Genomic DNA, 14,441 nt, shown 5'->3' on the forward strand with positions numbered 1-14,441 from the left:
TGTGTGCAGGAGGGCTTCCTGACACAAGTGGCGAAGCCACATTAGATTTGGTACTGGGTAATGAGCCTGGCCAGGTGTTAGACTTGGAAGTAGGTGAGCACTTTGGTGATAGCAATCACGATTCTGTTATGTTTACTTTAGTGATAGAAAGGGATAGGTGTATACCACTGGGCAAGAGTTACAGCTGGGGGAAAGGCAATTATGATGCGATAAGGTAAGATTTAGGAAGCTTAGGATGGGGAAGGAAACTGCAGGGGTTGGGCACATTTGAAATATGGAGCTTATTCAAGGAAAATCTCCTGAGTGTCCTAGATAAGTATGTACCTGTCAGGCAGGGAGGAAGCTGTAGAGCGCGGGAGCCGTGGTTTACGAAGGAAGTGGAATCTCCGGTCAAGAGGAAGAAGAAGGCTTATGTTAGGATGAGATGTGAAAGCTCAGTTAGGGCACTTGAAGGTTACAAGGTAGCCAGGAAAGACCTAAAGAGAGAGCTCAGAAGAGCCAGGAGGAGACATGAGAAGTTGTTGGCGGATAGGATCAGGGTAAACCCTAAGGCTTTCTATAGGTATTTAAGGAATAAAAGAATAACGAGAGTAAGATTAGGGCCAATCAAGGATAGTAGTGGGAGGTTGTGTGTGGAGTCAGAGGAAATAGGGGAAGCACTAAATGAATATTTTTTGACAGTATTCACTCTAGAAACGATAATGTTGTTGAGGACAATACTGAGATACAGGCTACTAGACTAGGTGGGATTGAGGTTCACAAGGAAGACGTATTAGAAATCCTGCAGAGTGTGAAAATAGATAAGTCTCCTGGGCCGGATGGGATTTATCCTAGGATCCTCTGGGAAGCCAGGGAGGAGATTACCGAGCCTTTAGCATTGATCTTTAAATCATCATTGTCTACAGGAATAGTGCCAGAAGACTGGAGGATAGCAAATGTGGTTCCCCTGATCAAGAAGGTGAGTAGAGTCAACCCTGGTAATTATAGACCAGTGAGCCTTACTTCAGTTGTTGGTAAAGTGTTGGGACAGGTTATAAGAGATAGGATTTATAATCATCTAGGAAAGAATAATTTGATTAGGGATAGTCAGCACGGTTTTTTGAAGGGTAGGTCATGCCTCTAACCTTATTGAGTTCTTTGAGAAGGTGACCAAACAGGTAGATGAGAGTAAACTGGTTGATGAGGTGTATATGGATTTCAACAAGGCATTTGATAAGATTTCCCACGGTAGGCTATTGTACAAAATGCGGAGGAATGGGATTGTGGGAGGTATAGCAGTTTGGATCAGTAATTGGCTTGCTGAAAGAAGACAGAGGGTGGTGGTTGATGGGAAATGTTCATTCTGGAGTCCAGTTACTAGTGGTGTAGCACAAGGGTCGGTGTTGGGTCCACTGCTGTTCATCATTTTTATAAACGACCTGGATGAGAGCGTACAAGGGTGGGTTAGTAAATTTGCAGACAACACTTAGGTCGGTGGAGTTGTGGATAGTGACGAAGGATGTTGTAGGTTACAGAGAGACATCGATAAGCTGCAGAGCTGGGCTGAGAGGTGGCAAATGGAGTTTAATGCAGACAAGTGTGAGGTGATTCACTTTGGTCGGAGTAACCGGAATGCAAAGTACTGGGCTAATGGTAAGATTCTTGGTAGTGTAGATGAGCAGAGAGATCTTGGTGTCCAGGTACACAGATCCTTGAAAGTTGCCAGGGTTGTTAAGAAGGCATACAGTGTTTTAGCTTTTATTAATAGAGGGATCGAGTTCCGGAACCATGAGGTTATACTACAACTGTACAAAACTCTGGTACGGCAGGACTTGGAGTATTGTGTACAGTTCTGGTCACCACATTATAAGAAGAATATGGAAGCTTTGGAAAGGGTGCAGAGGAGATTTACTAGGATGTTGCCTGGTATGGAGAAAAGGTCTTAAGAGGAAAGGCTGAGGGACTTGAGGCTGTTTTTGTTGGAGAGAAGAAGGTTGAGAGGTGACTTTTTCCAAGTATGGTGACAGCGAGCATGAGGGGGCATAGCTTTAAATTGAGGGGTGATAGATATAGGACAGATATCAGAGGTAGTTTCTTTACTCAGAGAGTAGTAAAGGTATAGAATGCTTTGCCTGCAATGGTAGTAGATTCGCCAACTTTAAGTACATTTAAGTCGTCATTGGACAAGCATATGGATGTACATGGAATAGTGTAGGTTAGATGGGCTTCAGATTGGTATGACAGGTTGGTGCAACATCGAGGGCCGAAGGGCCTGCACTGCGCTGTGATGTTCTATGTTCTATGAGAAGATACTCTTCATGGAAATTAAGACTCTTGATGATAATTCCTCAGCACAAAGTGTTTTCCACTGTTCCTCTGAAGGCAACAATGCCTTGCTGGGATCAGTTGATCAATTCAAGTGACAGATATTTATCTAATCAAATTCCAAAGCTGAGAATTGCACTAACCACCCAAATTACCAAGGAGCTATAATGTAATCCTTCTGAATGTGTGCAGCTGTAACAGCGTTATGGTAAATGTAAGACATGACTTCTCTTACTTTATTCTAACATAAAAAAAACATTTGGCAAATGTTTATTTTTTATTAAAACACTTCCCTTTCAGAGAGGTTTGGATTCTGTTTGCAGTTTTAGTCTATAATTCAAGTATTAACTTAATCCTCACGACTAGAAATCAATGCTAATTTTCATAGAACCAGATGGAAGACTGAAAACACCTACCTGTCATTAATCAGGGTCTTCAAATGAATGGGTAACTTACCGAGTGAAACTCATTGTACCGCTGCACTGCACCAATATCTCCTGTGAAGGGAAGCTGCTCAGACAATTCCTCATCTTTCAGGGTCAGCCAGTCAATGATCTCCTGCAAAGACAGCTGCAGCTTGCCACTGTGATCAGAGAGTGCCTCCAGCCGAGCCCTTAGACATGTAAATAAAGGGGGGGGGGGGGGGGGGGGTGGTATGCGGAAGTGTAATAGTTTTCACATGTATAAAAACATCTTCAGATAAGATACGTCAAGTAAGAATTCAAGATAGAAGATTGCATAGTAAGGGCCAACACATTGACTGGGAATACATTAAGGTGTATTGTAGTTGTGTGTCTGATCCCTGGTCAACACTCTTATCTGAGATCACCTTCATAGAGTTATTCTTTTTTTTAATGCAGAACCATATTATTTGCTTTAGGAAGACCAGGGAGCTGGAAAGCAAGAAAGGCAGTCTCACACATACATGGGACAAATATCCACAACAAATGCTACTTCCATATTCCCACCAAAACCTTCTTCCTTTTACTACATTTAGAATAGCTTTCAGCTGGACAGTTCACCGGCATTTTTCAGTACTTCTCTCCTTCTCCTCATGAGCTTTTTGTCAATCCTGAGGGTAGAAGCTAAACAGTGGCTGGCCATTCAATCACAGGGTCCATTATGACTAACCTTGCTGCTATTCTTACCTGAGGCCTATGGACTTGTCCACCAGAACAGGTACCTGGCTCTGATCAAAGATGCGTTATTTCCACCTGAGTCCTCAAGCTAATTGTAACACCTACTGCAATCTGACAGAAATGCACTGGCACAACATAGTCAGGAGATTAAAAACAGGACTTCACTCATCTGTCTCGTTCAGTGTCACACTTATAAAGGGGGAATAAATAACTCTACAACAATTGTGGAATCACCCTTGATTTCACACAAAAGAGATTATGTTTTATTTTTTCCCAGCACTTTGAATTTAACCTTTTGCTTTAAGGCTACAGGCACATTTTCAGAGTCTGTTTGTCTTCATTAAGGTCTGCAAGGCCCCAGAGCTAATCCAGACTCAAATATTGAATAATCAAAGATATCACTCACCTAGAAAGGCAGTTCAGATTTAATCCCTTCTGGATACATTTAATTAAAGCAAAGACTTTTATAAACTAGATTTAAATCTTGCTTTTGATTCTAAGTGCTGGTCATTAGTGAGTAAGGCTGATTTACATTTAAGTTTTCAAAGATTCACGTCTGAAATTTTGTAACATTGAGTCTCTGGCCAAGCCAAACAGTACCCAGAACTCCAATACCCAAAAATCTGGCCCTCAAACCTGGCACCAATTTTTTGTCGGGTGGAGAACGGAAGCAGGTTGTCAATATGTCAGAGGCAGTTGGACATATTAAAGAGCAACTATTATCAAGCATAAATACTTCTTCCCAGTGAGATATTCAAACAATGAATGCTGCCTCACAGCACCCAGGTTCAATTCCCCCCTCAGTCTGTGTGGAGTTTGCACATTCTCCATGTGACTGCGTGGGTTTCTTTTGGGTGCTCTGGTTTCCTCCCACAGTCCAAAGATGTGCAGGTCAGGTGAATTGGCCATGCTAAATTGCCCGTAGTGTTAGGTGAAAGGGTAAATGCAGGGGAATGGGTCTGGGTGGGTTGCTTTTCGGAGGGTCGGTGTGTTGGGCCGAAGGACCTGTTTCCACACTGTAAGTAATCGAATCAAAAAAACCTTAATTCTTTAGTGGAGCTCAGGAGAAAGCTGTCTCACTTCACATGGTGGTCCATGGCTAAAACAATTGCAAATATTATAAACTGTATAAATTTACCTAATATTTTGGGATTTCTTCTTAATCTCACTCCAACAGAGGTTCATCTCCGTGATGTGCTGGAATGATGTCTGTGATTTAATTCTTTAGTTCTGTTTGTTTGGTTTCTGTATTTATTCTTGACATCCTGAATCAATCATCACACCTACAAAAATGACTGAAATTAAACATTCATTAAGACCAAGGAAAATGAAAGAATTGATTTGTGTAAATTTGTTTATCATTGTTGGGTTTGTTTTATAAATTAATGGCTGTGTTTGCATTTTTTGGCAAAAGAGGTTCAAACACCACTTTCCATTCTTTGCTTTGAATGGGCTTAATATGTATGTTTTTTTTTAAAAGTGTCTTCATTGAGGAAAGAAAAGTTATTGTAACACATCAAAAATACAACTGTAGAGTCACAATATTTGTGCAAAGTGCAGAGGATGGTGATCAATATAAAGTGGAGACAGCAGGTCGGTCAATATGGAAACTGATTGCCCACTACTGTGAAGACCTGACAAGATTTATGAACAACTACAAATGTAATGCACTAAAATAGTAGCACAGGGGTGTCATCGTGGCTTAGTGGTTAGCACTGCTGCCTCATAGCATAGGTTAATTTCCATCCTTGAGCAATAATGCAGAGTTTGTACGTTCTCCCTCTGTCTGTGCGGGTTTCCTCTGGGTGCTACGGTTTCTTCCCCTAGACCAAAGGTGTTAAGTGGATTGGCCATGCTAAATTGCTTAAAATTGTGTTGCTGGAAAAGCGCAGCAAGTCACGCAGCATCAAAGGAACAGGAGAATCGATGTTTCGGGCATAAGTCCTTCTTCAGGAATGAGGAGGGTGTGCCAAGCAGGCTAAGATAAAATGTAGGGAGGAGGGACTTGGGAGAGGGGCGTTGGGAATACGATAGATGGAAGGAGGTTAAGGTGAGGGTGATAGGCCGGAAAGTTGGTGGGGGCGGAGAGGTCGGGAAGAAGATTGCAAGTCAAGAAGGCGGTGCTGAATCTGAGGGTTGGGACTGAGAAAAGGTGGGGGGAGGGGAAATGAGAAAGCTGGAGAAATCTGCATTCATCCCTTGTGGTTGGAGGGTTCCTAGGCGGAAGATGAGGCGCTCTTCCTCCAGGCGTCGTGTTGCCATGGTCTGGCGATAGAGGAGGCCAAGGACCTGCATGTCCTTGGCGGAGCGGGAGGGGGAGTTAAAGTGTTCAGCCACGGGGCGGTTGGGTTGGTTGGTCCTGGTGTCCCAGAGGTGTTTTCTGAAACGTTCCGCAAGTAGGCGGCCTGTCTCCCCAATGTATAGGAGGCCACATCGGGTGCAGCGGAGGCAGTAAATGATGTGTGTGGAGGTGGAGGTGAATTTGTGACGGATATGGAAGGATCCCTTGGGGCCTTGGAGGGAAGTAAGGGGGAGGTGTGGGCGCAAGTTTTGCATTTCTTGTGGTTGCAGGGGAAGGTGCCGGGAGTAGAGGTTAGGTTGGTGGGGGCTGTGGATCTGATGAGTGAGTCGCGGAGGGAGTGGTCTTTCCAGAATGCTGATAGGGGTGGGGAGGGAAATATATCCTTGGTGGTGGGGTCTCTTTGGAGGTGGCGGAAATGATGAAGGATGATACGATGTATCTGGAGGTTGGTGGGGTGGTAGGTGAGGATCAGTGGGGTTCTGTCCTGGTGGCGATTGGAGGGGCGGAGTTCAAGGTGGAGGAGCGGGAAGTGGAGGAGATGCGATGAAGAGCATCGTCAACCCCGTCTGAGGGGAAATTGTGGTCTTTGAAGAAGGAGATCATCTGGGTTGTTCGGTATTGGAATTGGTCCTCCTGGGAGCAGATGCGGTGAAGGCGTAGGAATTGGGAATTGGGATGGCGTTTTTACAGGGGGCAGGGTGGGAGGAGGTGTAATCTAGGTAGCTGTGGGAGTCAGTCGGTTTATAGTAAACGTTTGTGTTGAGTCGGTCCTCCGAGATAGAAATGGAGAGGTCTACGAAGGGGAGGAAGGAGTCTGAGACGGTCCAGGTAAATTTGAGGTTGGGGTGGAAGGGGGCCCCAGCTATGTCTGCCTCTTCATTGGATATGTGGAACAGTCCATCTTCCGGAGCTACACTGGCACCACCCCCCACCTTTTCCTCCGCTACATTGATGACTGTATCCGCGCTACCTCGTGCTCCCACGAGGAGGTTGAACAGTTCATCCACTTTACTAACACCTTCCACCCCGACCTCAAATTTACCTGGACCGTCTCAGACTCCTCCCTCCCCTTCCAAGACCTCTCCATTTCTATCTCGGATGACCGACTCAACACGGATGTTTACTATAAACCGACTGACTCCCACAGTGGGCAGCACGGTGGCACAGTGGTTAGCACTGCTGCCTCACAGCGCCAGAGACCCGGGTTCAATTCCCGCCTCAGGCGACTGACTGTGTGGAGTTTGCACGTTCTCCCCGTGTCTGCGTAGGTTTCCTCCGGGTGCTCCGGTTTCCTCCCACAGTCCAAAGATGTGCAGGTCAGGTGAATTGGCCATGCTAAATTGCCCGTAGTGTTAGGTAAGGGGTAAATTGTAGGGGTATGGGTGGGTTGCTCTTCGGTGGGGCGGTGTGGACTTGTTGGGCCGAAGGGCCTGTTTCCACACTGTAAGTAATCTAATATATCAATGCAGAGAAAAGTCATAATTGTTTAATATTAATGTAAGAAATCTGGTAAACTCACATGCAGGATTACTTTCTGGGTTGTAATGAATGAAGTAGAAATACCAGAGTTACATCAATTATATTGTGTACCGCATGTATCCAATTTAAACCGTGTAGCTACATGCTATATTTTATTGTTGGTCAACTTGACAACTGTACATTTATGGAATAAAATGTGGTCCAGTTTATGAATTAATTGTAGGTGATCAAATGTCAACATACATGTATTTAATGGTGCATTATGTATTCAAGAAAGTCATCTATTAAACTGCTGCTTACTTTGCTATTGATCAATGCTGAAGTTGTTGTAGAGAACCTTTGCTACATTTAATAATGAAGTGCTTCAAGGAAAATAGCTTTCAAAGATGTTGTCCTCGGGTACCTGGAAGGAATAGCATAATCATTTGGAAACAATAATAAGCTTCAATGATATTGATATTGAAGATCCAATTATTGACTATCATTTTTTATAGCTTTTTCATTGCCTTATATGTTGGTTTTATAAGTTTCAGGACATATTATGCACAGTTCATTTCCTTTGCTATTGAAATAGTTGCTATGCACAAATATCAACATTGTGTTCTGAAGAAGGGGCATGGATAGGCTAAATAGACAAAGTCTTTTCCTTGGGATTGCGGAGTCCAGAACTTGAGGGCATAGGTTTAGGGTGAGAGGGGAAAGATATAAAAGAGACCTAAGGGGCAACTTTTTCACACAGAGGGTGGTACGTGTATGGAATGAGCTGCCAGAGAATGTGGTGGAGGCTGGTACAATTGCAACATTTCAGAGGCATTTGGATGGGTATATGAATAGGAAGGGTTTGGAGGGATATGGGCCGGATGCTGGAAGGTGGGACTAGATTGGGTTGGGATATCTGGTTGGGATGGACAGGTTGGACCGAAGGGCCTGTTTCCATGCTGTACATCTTTATGACTCTATGACTCTATGACACCAAAATTGGAGGTGTAGTGGACAGCGAAGAGGGTTACCTCAGATTACAATAGGATCTCGACCAGATGAGCCAATGAGCTGAGAAGTGGCAGATGGAGTTTAATTCAGATAAACGTGAGGTGCTGCATTTTGGGAAAGCAAATCTTAGCAAGATTTATACACTTAACGGTAAGGTTCTATGGAGTGTTGCTGAACAAAGAGACCTTGGAGTGCAGCTTCATAGTTCCTTGAAAGTGGAGTTGCGGGTGGATAGGATAGTGAAGAAGGCATTTGGTATGCTTTCTTTTATTGGTCAGAGTATTGAGTACAGGAGTTGGGAGGTCATGTTGCAGCTGTACAGGACATTGGTTAGGCCACTGTTGGAATATTGCGTGTAATTCTGGTCCCCTTCCTATTGGAAAGATGTTGTGAAACTTGAAAGGGTTCAGAAAAGATTTACAAGGATGTTGCCAGGGTTGGAGGATCTGAGCTACAGGGAGAGGCTTAACAGGCTGGTGCTGTTTTCCCTGGAGTGTTGGAGGCTGATAGGTGATCTTATAGAGGTTTACAAACTTATGAGGGGCATGGATAGGGTAAATAGACAATGTCTTTTCCCTGGGGTCGGGGAGACCAGAACTTGAGGGCATAGGTTTAGGGTGAGAGGGGAAGATATAAAAGAGACCTAAGGGGCAACCTTTTCACACATAGGGTGGAACGTGTATGGAATGAGCTGCCAGAGGAAGTGGTGGAGGCTGGTACAACGGCAGCATTTAAGAGGCATATGGAGGGGTATATGAATAGGAAAGGTTTGGAGGGATATGAGCCGGGTGCTGGCAGGTGGGATTAGATTGGGTTGGGATATCTGGCCGGCATGGAAGGGTTGGACCGAAGGATCTGTTTTCATGCTATACATCTCTATGACTCTATGACTCTAATTCAGGAGAAAGTTCTGGATAATACAATTTAATCTCATCCTTCCAGAATACCAAGCCTGTAGTGTTCCTGTGAGCACATTCAGCATATTTTGTCTCAATTGCTATGCATTCCAGGGTTTGCTTTCTTCATATATAAAGAAATATTTCTTTTCATCAGCTCCAAATTTATCCATCACACTATCAAACATTTCTCTTCTTGTCTTACTGGACTTTCTGATCTGAAACAAATATTTTAATCTCATGTTTTCAATCCTGTTAAGTATTTTAAAAGTTTCAGTCAACAAGCTCAAATTTGAGATGATTCTGAAGTTGTTGTGACTCAAGTTATTAAGTGGTTCCTTATAAATATTGCATTCAGCACTGGAATTATTCTTATTGCAGTGATTTGCATTTGCCCAAGGGCCTGGGTGGTCACATAGCACAGTATTCCAGATATAGGAGCAACATGACCCACAGAGAAAGGAACTCAACTCATTCAACTTTACATTCAGTTCCTTTTGTTTAATGTTCCTTATACTATTTAGACCTGATGAGTGTCAAGTGAACATCAGAGGAGTTAGGAATAATTTTAACTCCTCTAATATCAATAGCTGTGAGCTGTGTAAGATGTTAAAATGTAAAAAAAATGTTTTGGAATCCTAAGTTGTCTCTAATCTGAATTTAATGGAAAAGGACGGGGGTGTTTTGGCACAAGTGATTTGTTCCCAGGAGGCAGAATGTCCATTCAGATATTATAAAGTGGTTGCATGCTTCACATTTAACCTATCATCTTTAACCCTGGACGGTTGGCTATCTGTGGCTTCAGGAAACCCATCAGCTGAAGTGAAGCAAGAGGGCTTTGTGGAAAAGGCAAATGCACTAGTTTAGTGCATGCTCTGGTGCCCAAAATGTGTTTTTAACAAACAATGAAATTGGATACCAGTCCGCCTTTGGATCTGCAGCTACACTCCCACCTGATTCAGAAACCCATCCTGAGAGATTGTAGAGTTATCTTTCTAAGACTTTGGCAACCTGCTCTGAAAGCCCACTTCTTTCTACCTTCTGAAGATTTACCTACTTTGAAACAAGACTGCCATCAGGTTGAAAACCAAATGGATATGGCATTACACTGGAGCTAGCTCAATATGATACTCTTACCATTATCAGTAATGCTTCATAATCTTCGATGGTCGCATCTTGCATGGGCAGAGCCATGAGTTGTGCATTTGAACATGGGTATGAAGGCAGGTTACAGTCTGAGTTGCTTTCCAAGGATGAATTGTCTGATTTGTTGGGACTGCCTGATCTTTCTAGATCACATTTTGTCCTTACTTGCACTCTTTGCTGTTCGGATGAAAGAATACCGCTACTTGAAATTGCTTCCTAACTGTTTGTTATTTAGCAGTTTTGCCCTCTTCTGTGGTGAACATGCCACATTTCCTAAGACTCATTTTTCAAAGTCTCCTTGAACATTAATCTTTTCCTGCCTCACGCGCAGTGCCTAAATTTAAGTTGTGAGTATATGGCTGCCTTAGAGATTTTATTGTTAGTCATGCATATTACACCCACTTAAAATGAGCTGGGTTCTGAGGGCAAGTGTTTTGGACATTTCTACTCTTTGGAATACCTCAGAATTGGAGATTTTGCCTTACTATTTGGTGTCCAAATAGTAATGTTCCAAATGCATCTCATGTGGTACTTGTCTCTCCTAAATATGGAGCAGATAGTAAGGGTTTTGTGACACTGTGGTAGAGTCCCTACCTCTGAACTAGGAGACCTGGGTTCAAGTTGTACCTACTCCAGAGATGTGTAATAACATTTATGAACAGGTTGATTAGAAAAACATCATGGAGTAGGTAGTACATATATTCCAAAAAATTATTAAGAGTTACTCGATTTGTTTGTTCTGGTGGTGCTGAGCTTCATTATGGTTTTGAGTTATTCTTGAACTAAAAGTGTAGCATAATCATAAATATCAATCTCCTGAGAATGGCAAACCATTTGGATCCAGTTTTCTAAACTCATCGTTCATCTAAATCATTCTTTATTTGGATTCATAATTTTCTATCAATGAATGGTGCTCTCATTTATCTTCGCATGAAAAGGATGGATTACTCTGTATTTCACTATTACATTCCTGTGTCTAGTCAGCAGGATTTGGATTTTGAGTAGAGGGAAGTGAATTCACATAGAGTCTCAGGAAGTGTAGAGATAATTGCTAATTTGTTCTGTCTTACAGAGAACCATCTGTCGTTGACAACACCCAAACCTCTAATAGGAAATCTCTTCAAACTTGTCCCATCAATCTGCCAATAGATGGAGTACTGTCATTTGCAAGAAGAGTTACTTACCATCAAACATATCCTAACAGTCATTTAAAATCAAATTATAACCAAAGGCAGTATGAAGTACAGAATTATGAGAATCTTAATATTTTTATACTTGCTCATTTTTGGATCTTATACAATTTTGACTGCTTGATTCTTACTAACCTATTTTTGAGAAAAGTGAATATTTGAAGGTAAAGATCCAAAATTAGAAAACTTGAAAAATGTTCTTCTGTGAACCAAATATCGTCAAGAGAATACTCAGATTATCAACTTATCTACATTATATAATCGTGATCACAGATACCACGTTGTTATTTCACACTGCACTCAGGACAACCACATATTTTGAAGGATGTTTGATGATTTGCAATTGATCCTAAAAAGCATCTGTTCATTTCTTAATCAGATCGTACTAACTAGTTTGAACTCAAGCCTATTCCATAAATGTGTTCATATGGTGGCAAGACTAATCCTCAACACCCAGTGTCCCGCAATGCTGCACACTCCTTATACACTCAGGAGTGTGTGGCCAAACTCAGCTCCAAATCCATTTACAAATTTGCTGATGTTACCACCGTAGTGGGTCGGATCTCAAACAACAACAAAACACAGTACAAGAAAGAGATTAAGAACTTAATGGCATGGTGTAAAAACAACATTCTTTCCCTCAATGTCAGCCAAACAAAGGAGCTGGTCATTGACTTCAGGAAGTGGAGTGGAGGACATGCCCTGTCTGTATCAATGGTGCTGAGGTGGAGGTCGTCAAGAGCTTCAAGTTCTTATGAGTAAATCTCACCAACAATCTGCCCTGGTCAATCCATGTCGACATTACAAATAAGAAAGCACATTAACACCTCAACTTCCTCCAAAGGCTAAGAAAATTCAGCATATCTATCAGGACTCTTTATCAATTTTTAGAGATGCAGCATAGGAAGCGTCCTGTCCAGATTCATCACAGCTTGGTATGACAACTGCTGTGGAGAAAGTGAGGACTGCAGATGCTGGAGATCAGAGCTGAAAAATGTGTTGCTGGAAAAGCGCGGCAGGTCAGGCAGCATCCAAGGAGCAGGAGAATCGACGTTTCGGGCATAAACCCTTCTTCAAGATTCCTGAAGAAGGGTTGATGACAATTGCTGTGCCCAAGACTGCAAGAAATTGCAGAGTTGTGAACACAGAACAGTTCATATCACGAACCAGATTTCCTCTACCTAAACTTCTCGCTGCCTTGGGAAAGCAGCCAACACAATCAAAGATCCCTTCCATCCTGGTTACACTCTTCTCCCACCTCTTCCATTGGACAGAAGATACAAAAGTTTAAAAACATGGAACAACAGATTCAAGAATAGCTTCCTCCTTGCTGTTATCGGACTTATGAATGGATCTTTGAGATGTTAGAGCTGATCTTTCTCTGCACCTTTTCAGTTGCTGTGACACTATATTCTCCATTCTGTTCTATTCCCTGATGTACTCATTCAAGCAATGATTTGCCTGGATAGCATGCAAAACAACACTTTTCACTGTATCTTGATACATGTGACAATAATAAATCAAATCAAAACAAAGTGCTAAGTGTTCAATCCATCTTGGCCTCCTCCAGAAATCCCCAGTATCACAGATGCCCGCCTTCAGCCACTTGGTTCACTTCATAGGAATGACACTGTAAAGGACATAAGTCTTGATAACATTCCACTAATAGTACTAAAGACTTGTGTTCTAGAACTAACTGTGTCCCTATTCAAACTATTCCAGTATAGTTACAACATTGATATCTTCCTGGAAATGTTCAAAATTATCCAGGTATGTCCAGTCAACAAAAAATAGGACAAATCCAATCTAGGGCAATTACAGTCTACTTTCAATCATCAGCAATGTAATAGAAGATGTCATTGTCAGTGTTCACAGCCACAATAACCTGCTGACTGGCACTCAGTTTGGGTTCTGACAGGCTAACTCTGTTGATGACCTCATTACGTCCTTAGTCAAAACAGAAGAGTGAAACTCAAAAGCTGAGAGTTACTGCCCTTGACGTAAAGGCAACATTTGATTGAGTGTGGCATCAGGAAGCCAATCATCTCAGGAACAGGATATCAGCTAGGCCCAAGCATCTTTAGAAGTAGGATGTTCACTGATGATTTATACAATGTTCAATAGTATTTGCAACTCCTCGGGTTTTGAATCAGTCTTTCTCGAAATGCGTCAAGAAATGGATAACATTCAGGCTTGAAATGATAAATCAAAAGTGACATTTGTGCTCGACAAGTGACTGGCAATGACCATCTCCAACAAAAGAGAACGCAATCATCCCTTAATGCTTGATAACATCATAATTGCTGAATTACCATTTGTTAAACATTCATTCATAGGGTGTGAACTTTGTTGGCTGGCCAGCATTTATTACCTATTCAAATTGCCCTTGAGAAAGTGGCAGTGAGCTGTCTTCTTAAACCGCTGTAGTCCACGTACTGTAGATTGGCCCATAATGCCCTTAGGGAGGGAATTCCAGGAAGCTGAACCAGCAACAGTGAAGGAATTGCAATTTATCACCAAGTCAGGATGATGAGTGACTTGGAGGAGAACTTGCAGGTGGTGATGTTCCTATGTGTCTGCTGCCCTTGCCCTTTAGGTGGAAGCAGTTGTGGGTTTGGAAGATGCTGGCTAAGGATCTTTGGCAAATTTCTGCAGTGCATCTTGTAAATGGTTCATACTGCTCATACTGAGCATCAGTGGTGGAGGGAATGGATATTTGTGGATATGGTGCCAATCAAGTAGGCTGCTTTTTCTTGGATGGTATCAAGACTCTTAAGTGTTGTTGGAACTGTATTCGGGCAAGTAGGGAGTATTCCATCACACTCCTGACTTGTGCTGAAAATGTGTTGCTGGAAAAGCGCAGCAGGTCAGGCAGCATCCAGGGAACAGGAGAATCAATGTTTCGGGCATAAGCCCTTCTTCAGGAATCCTGAAGCCCTTCCTGAACAAGGGCTTATGCCCGAAACGTCGATTCTCCTGTTCCCTGGATGCTGCC

At 42.6% G+C, this 14,441-nt stretch overlaps 1 protein-coding gene across 11 annotated transcripts in view; it reads right to left on the reverse strand.

The window, feature by feature from the left end:
* Positions 1 to 14,441, reverse strand: part of drp2 (dystrophin related protein 2) — a 518,740-nt gene that overhangs the window by 104,865 nt on the left and 399,434 nt on the right. For 6 of the 11 annotated variants that reach the window (XM_087992120.1, XM_087992121.1, XM_043704536.2 and 3 more), the window contains 3 exons: positions 7,525 to 7,627; positions 4,582 to 4,738; positions 2,761 to 2,917 (listed from right to left, as the gene is read on the reverse strand). In XM_087992120.1, coding sequence (XP_087848246.1) covers positions 2,761 to 2,917; positions 4,582 to 4,628 — 204 coding nt within the window. In that variant the 5' untranslated portion in view covers positions 4,629 to 4,738; positions 7,525 to 7,627. The remainder of the gene's footprint in view (positions 1 to 2,760; positions 2,918 to 4,581; positions 4,739 to 7,524; positions 7,628 to 14,441) is intronic. The other 5 variants (XM_087992125.1, XM_043704532.2, XM_087992124.1 and 2 more) reach the window with 3 other exon arrangements.

Source organism: Chiloscyllium plagiosum, unplaced genomic scaffold, assembly GCF_037043375.1.
Source record: "Chiloscyllium plagiosum isolate Xiang-an unplaced genomic scaffold, Cpla_swu_hap1 HiC_scaffold_11, whole genome shotgun sequence".
Classification (NCBI taxonomy): Eukaryota; Metazoa; Chordata; class Chondrichthyes; order Orectolobiformes; family Hemiscylliidae; genus Chiloscyllium; species Chiloscyllium plagiosum.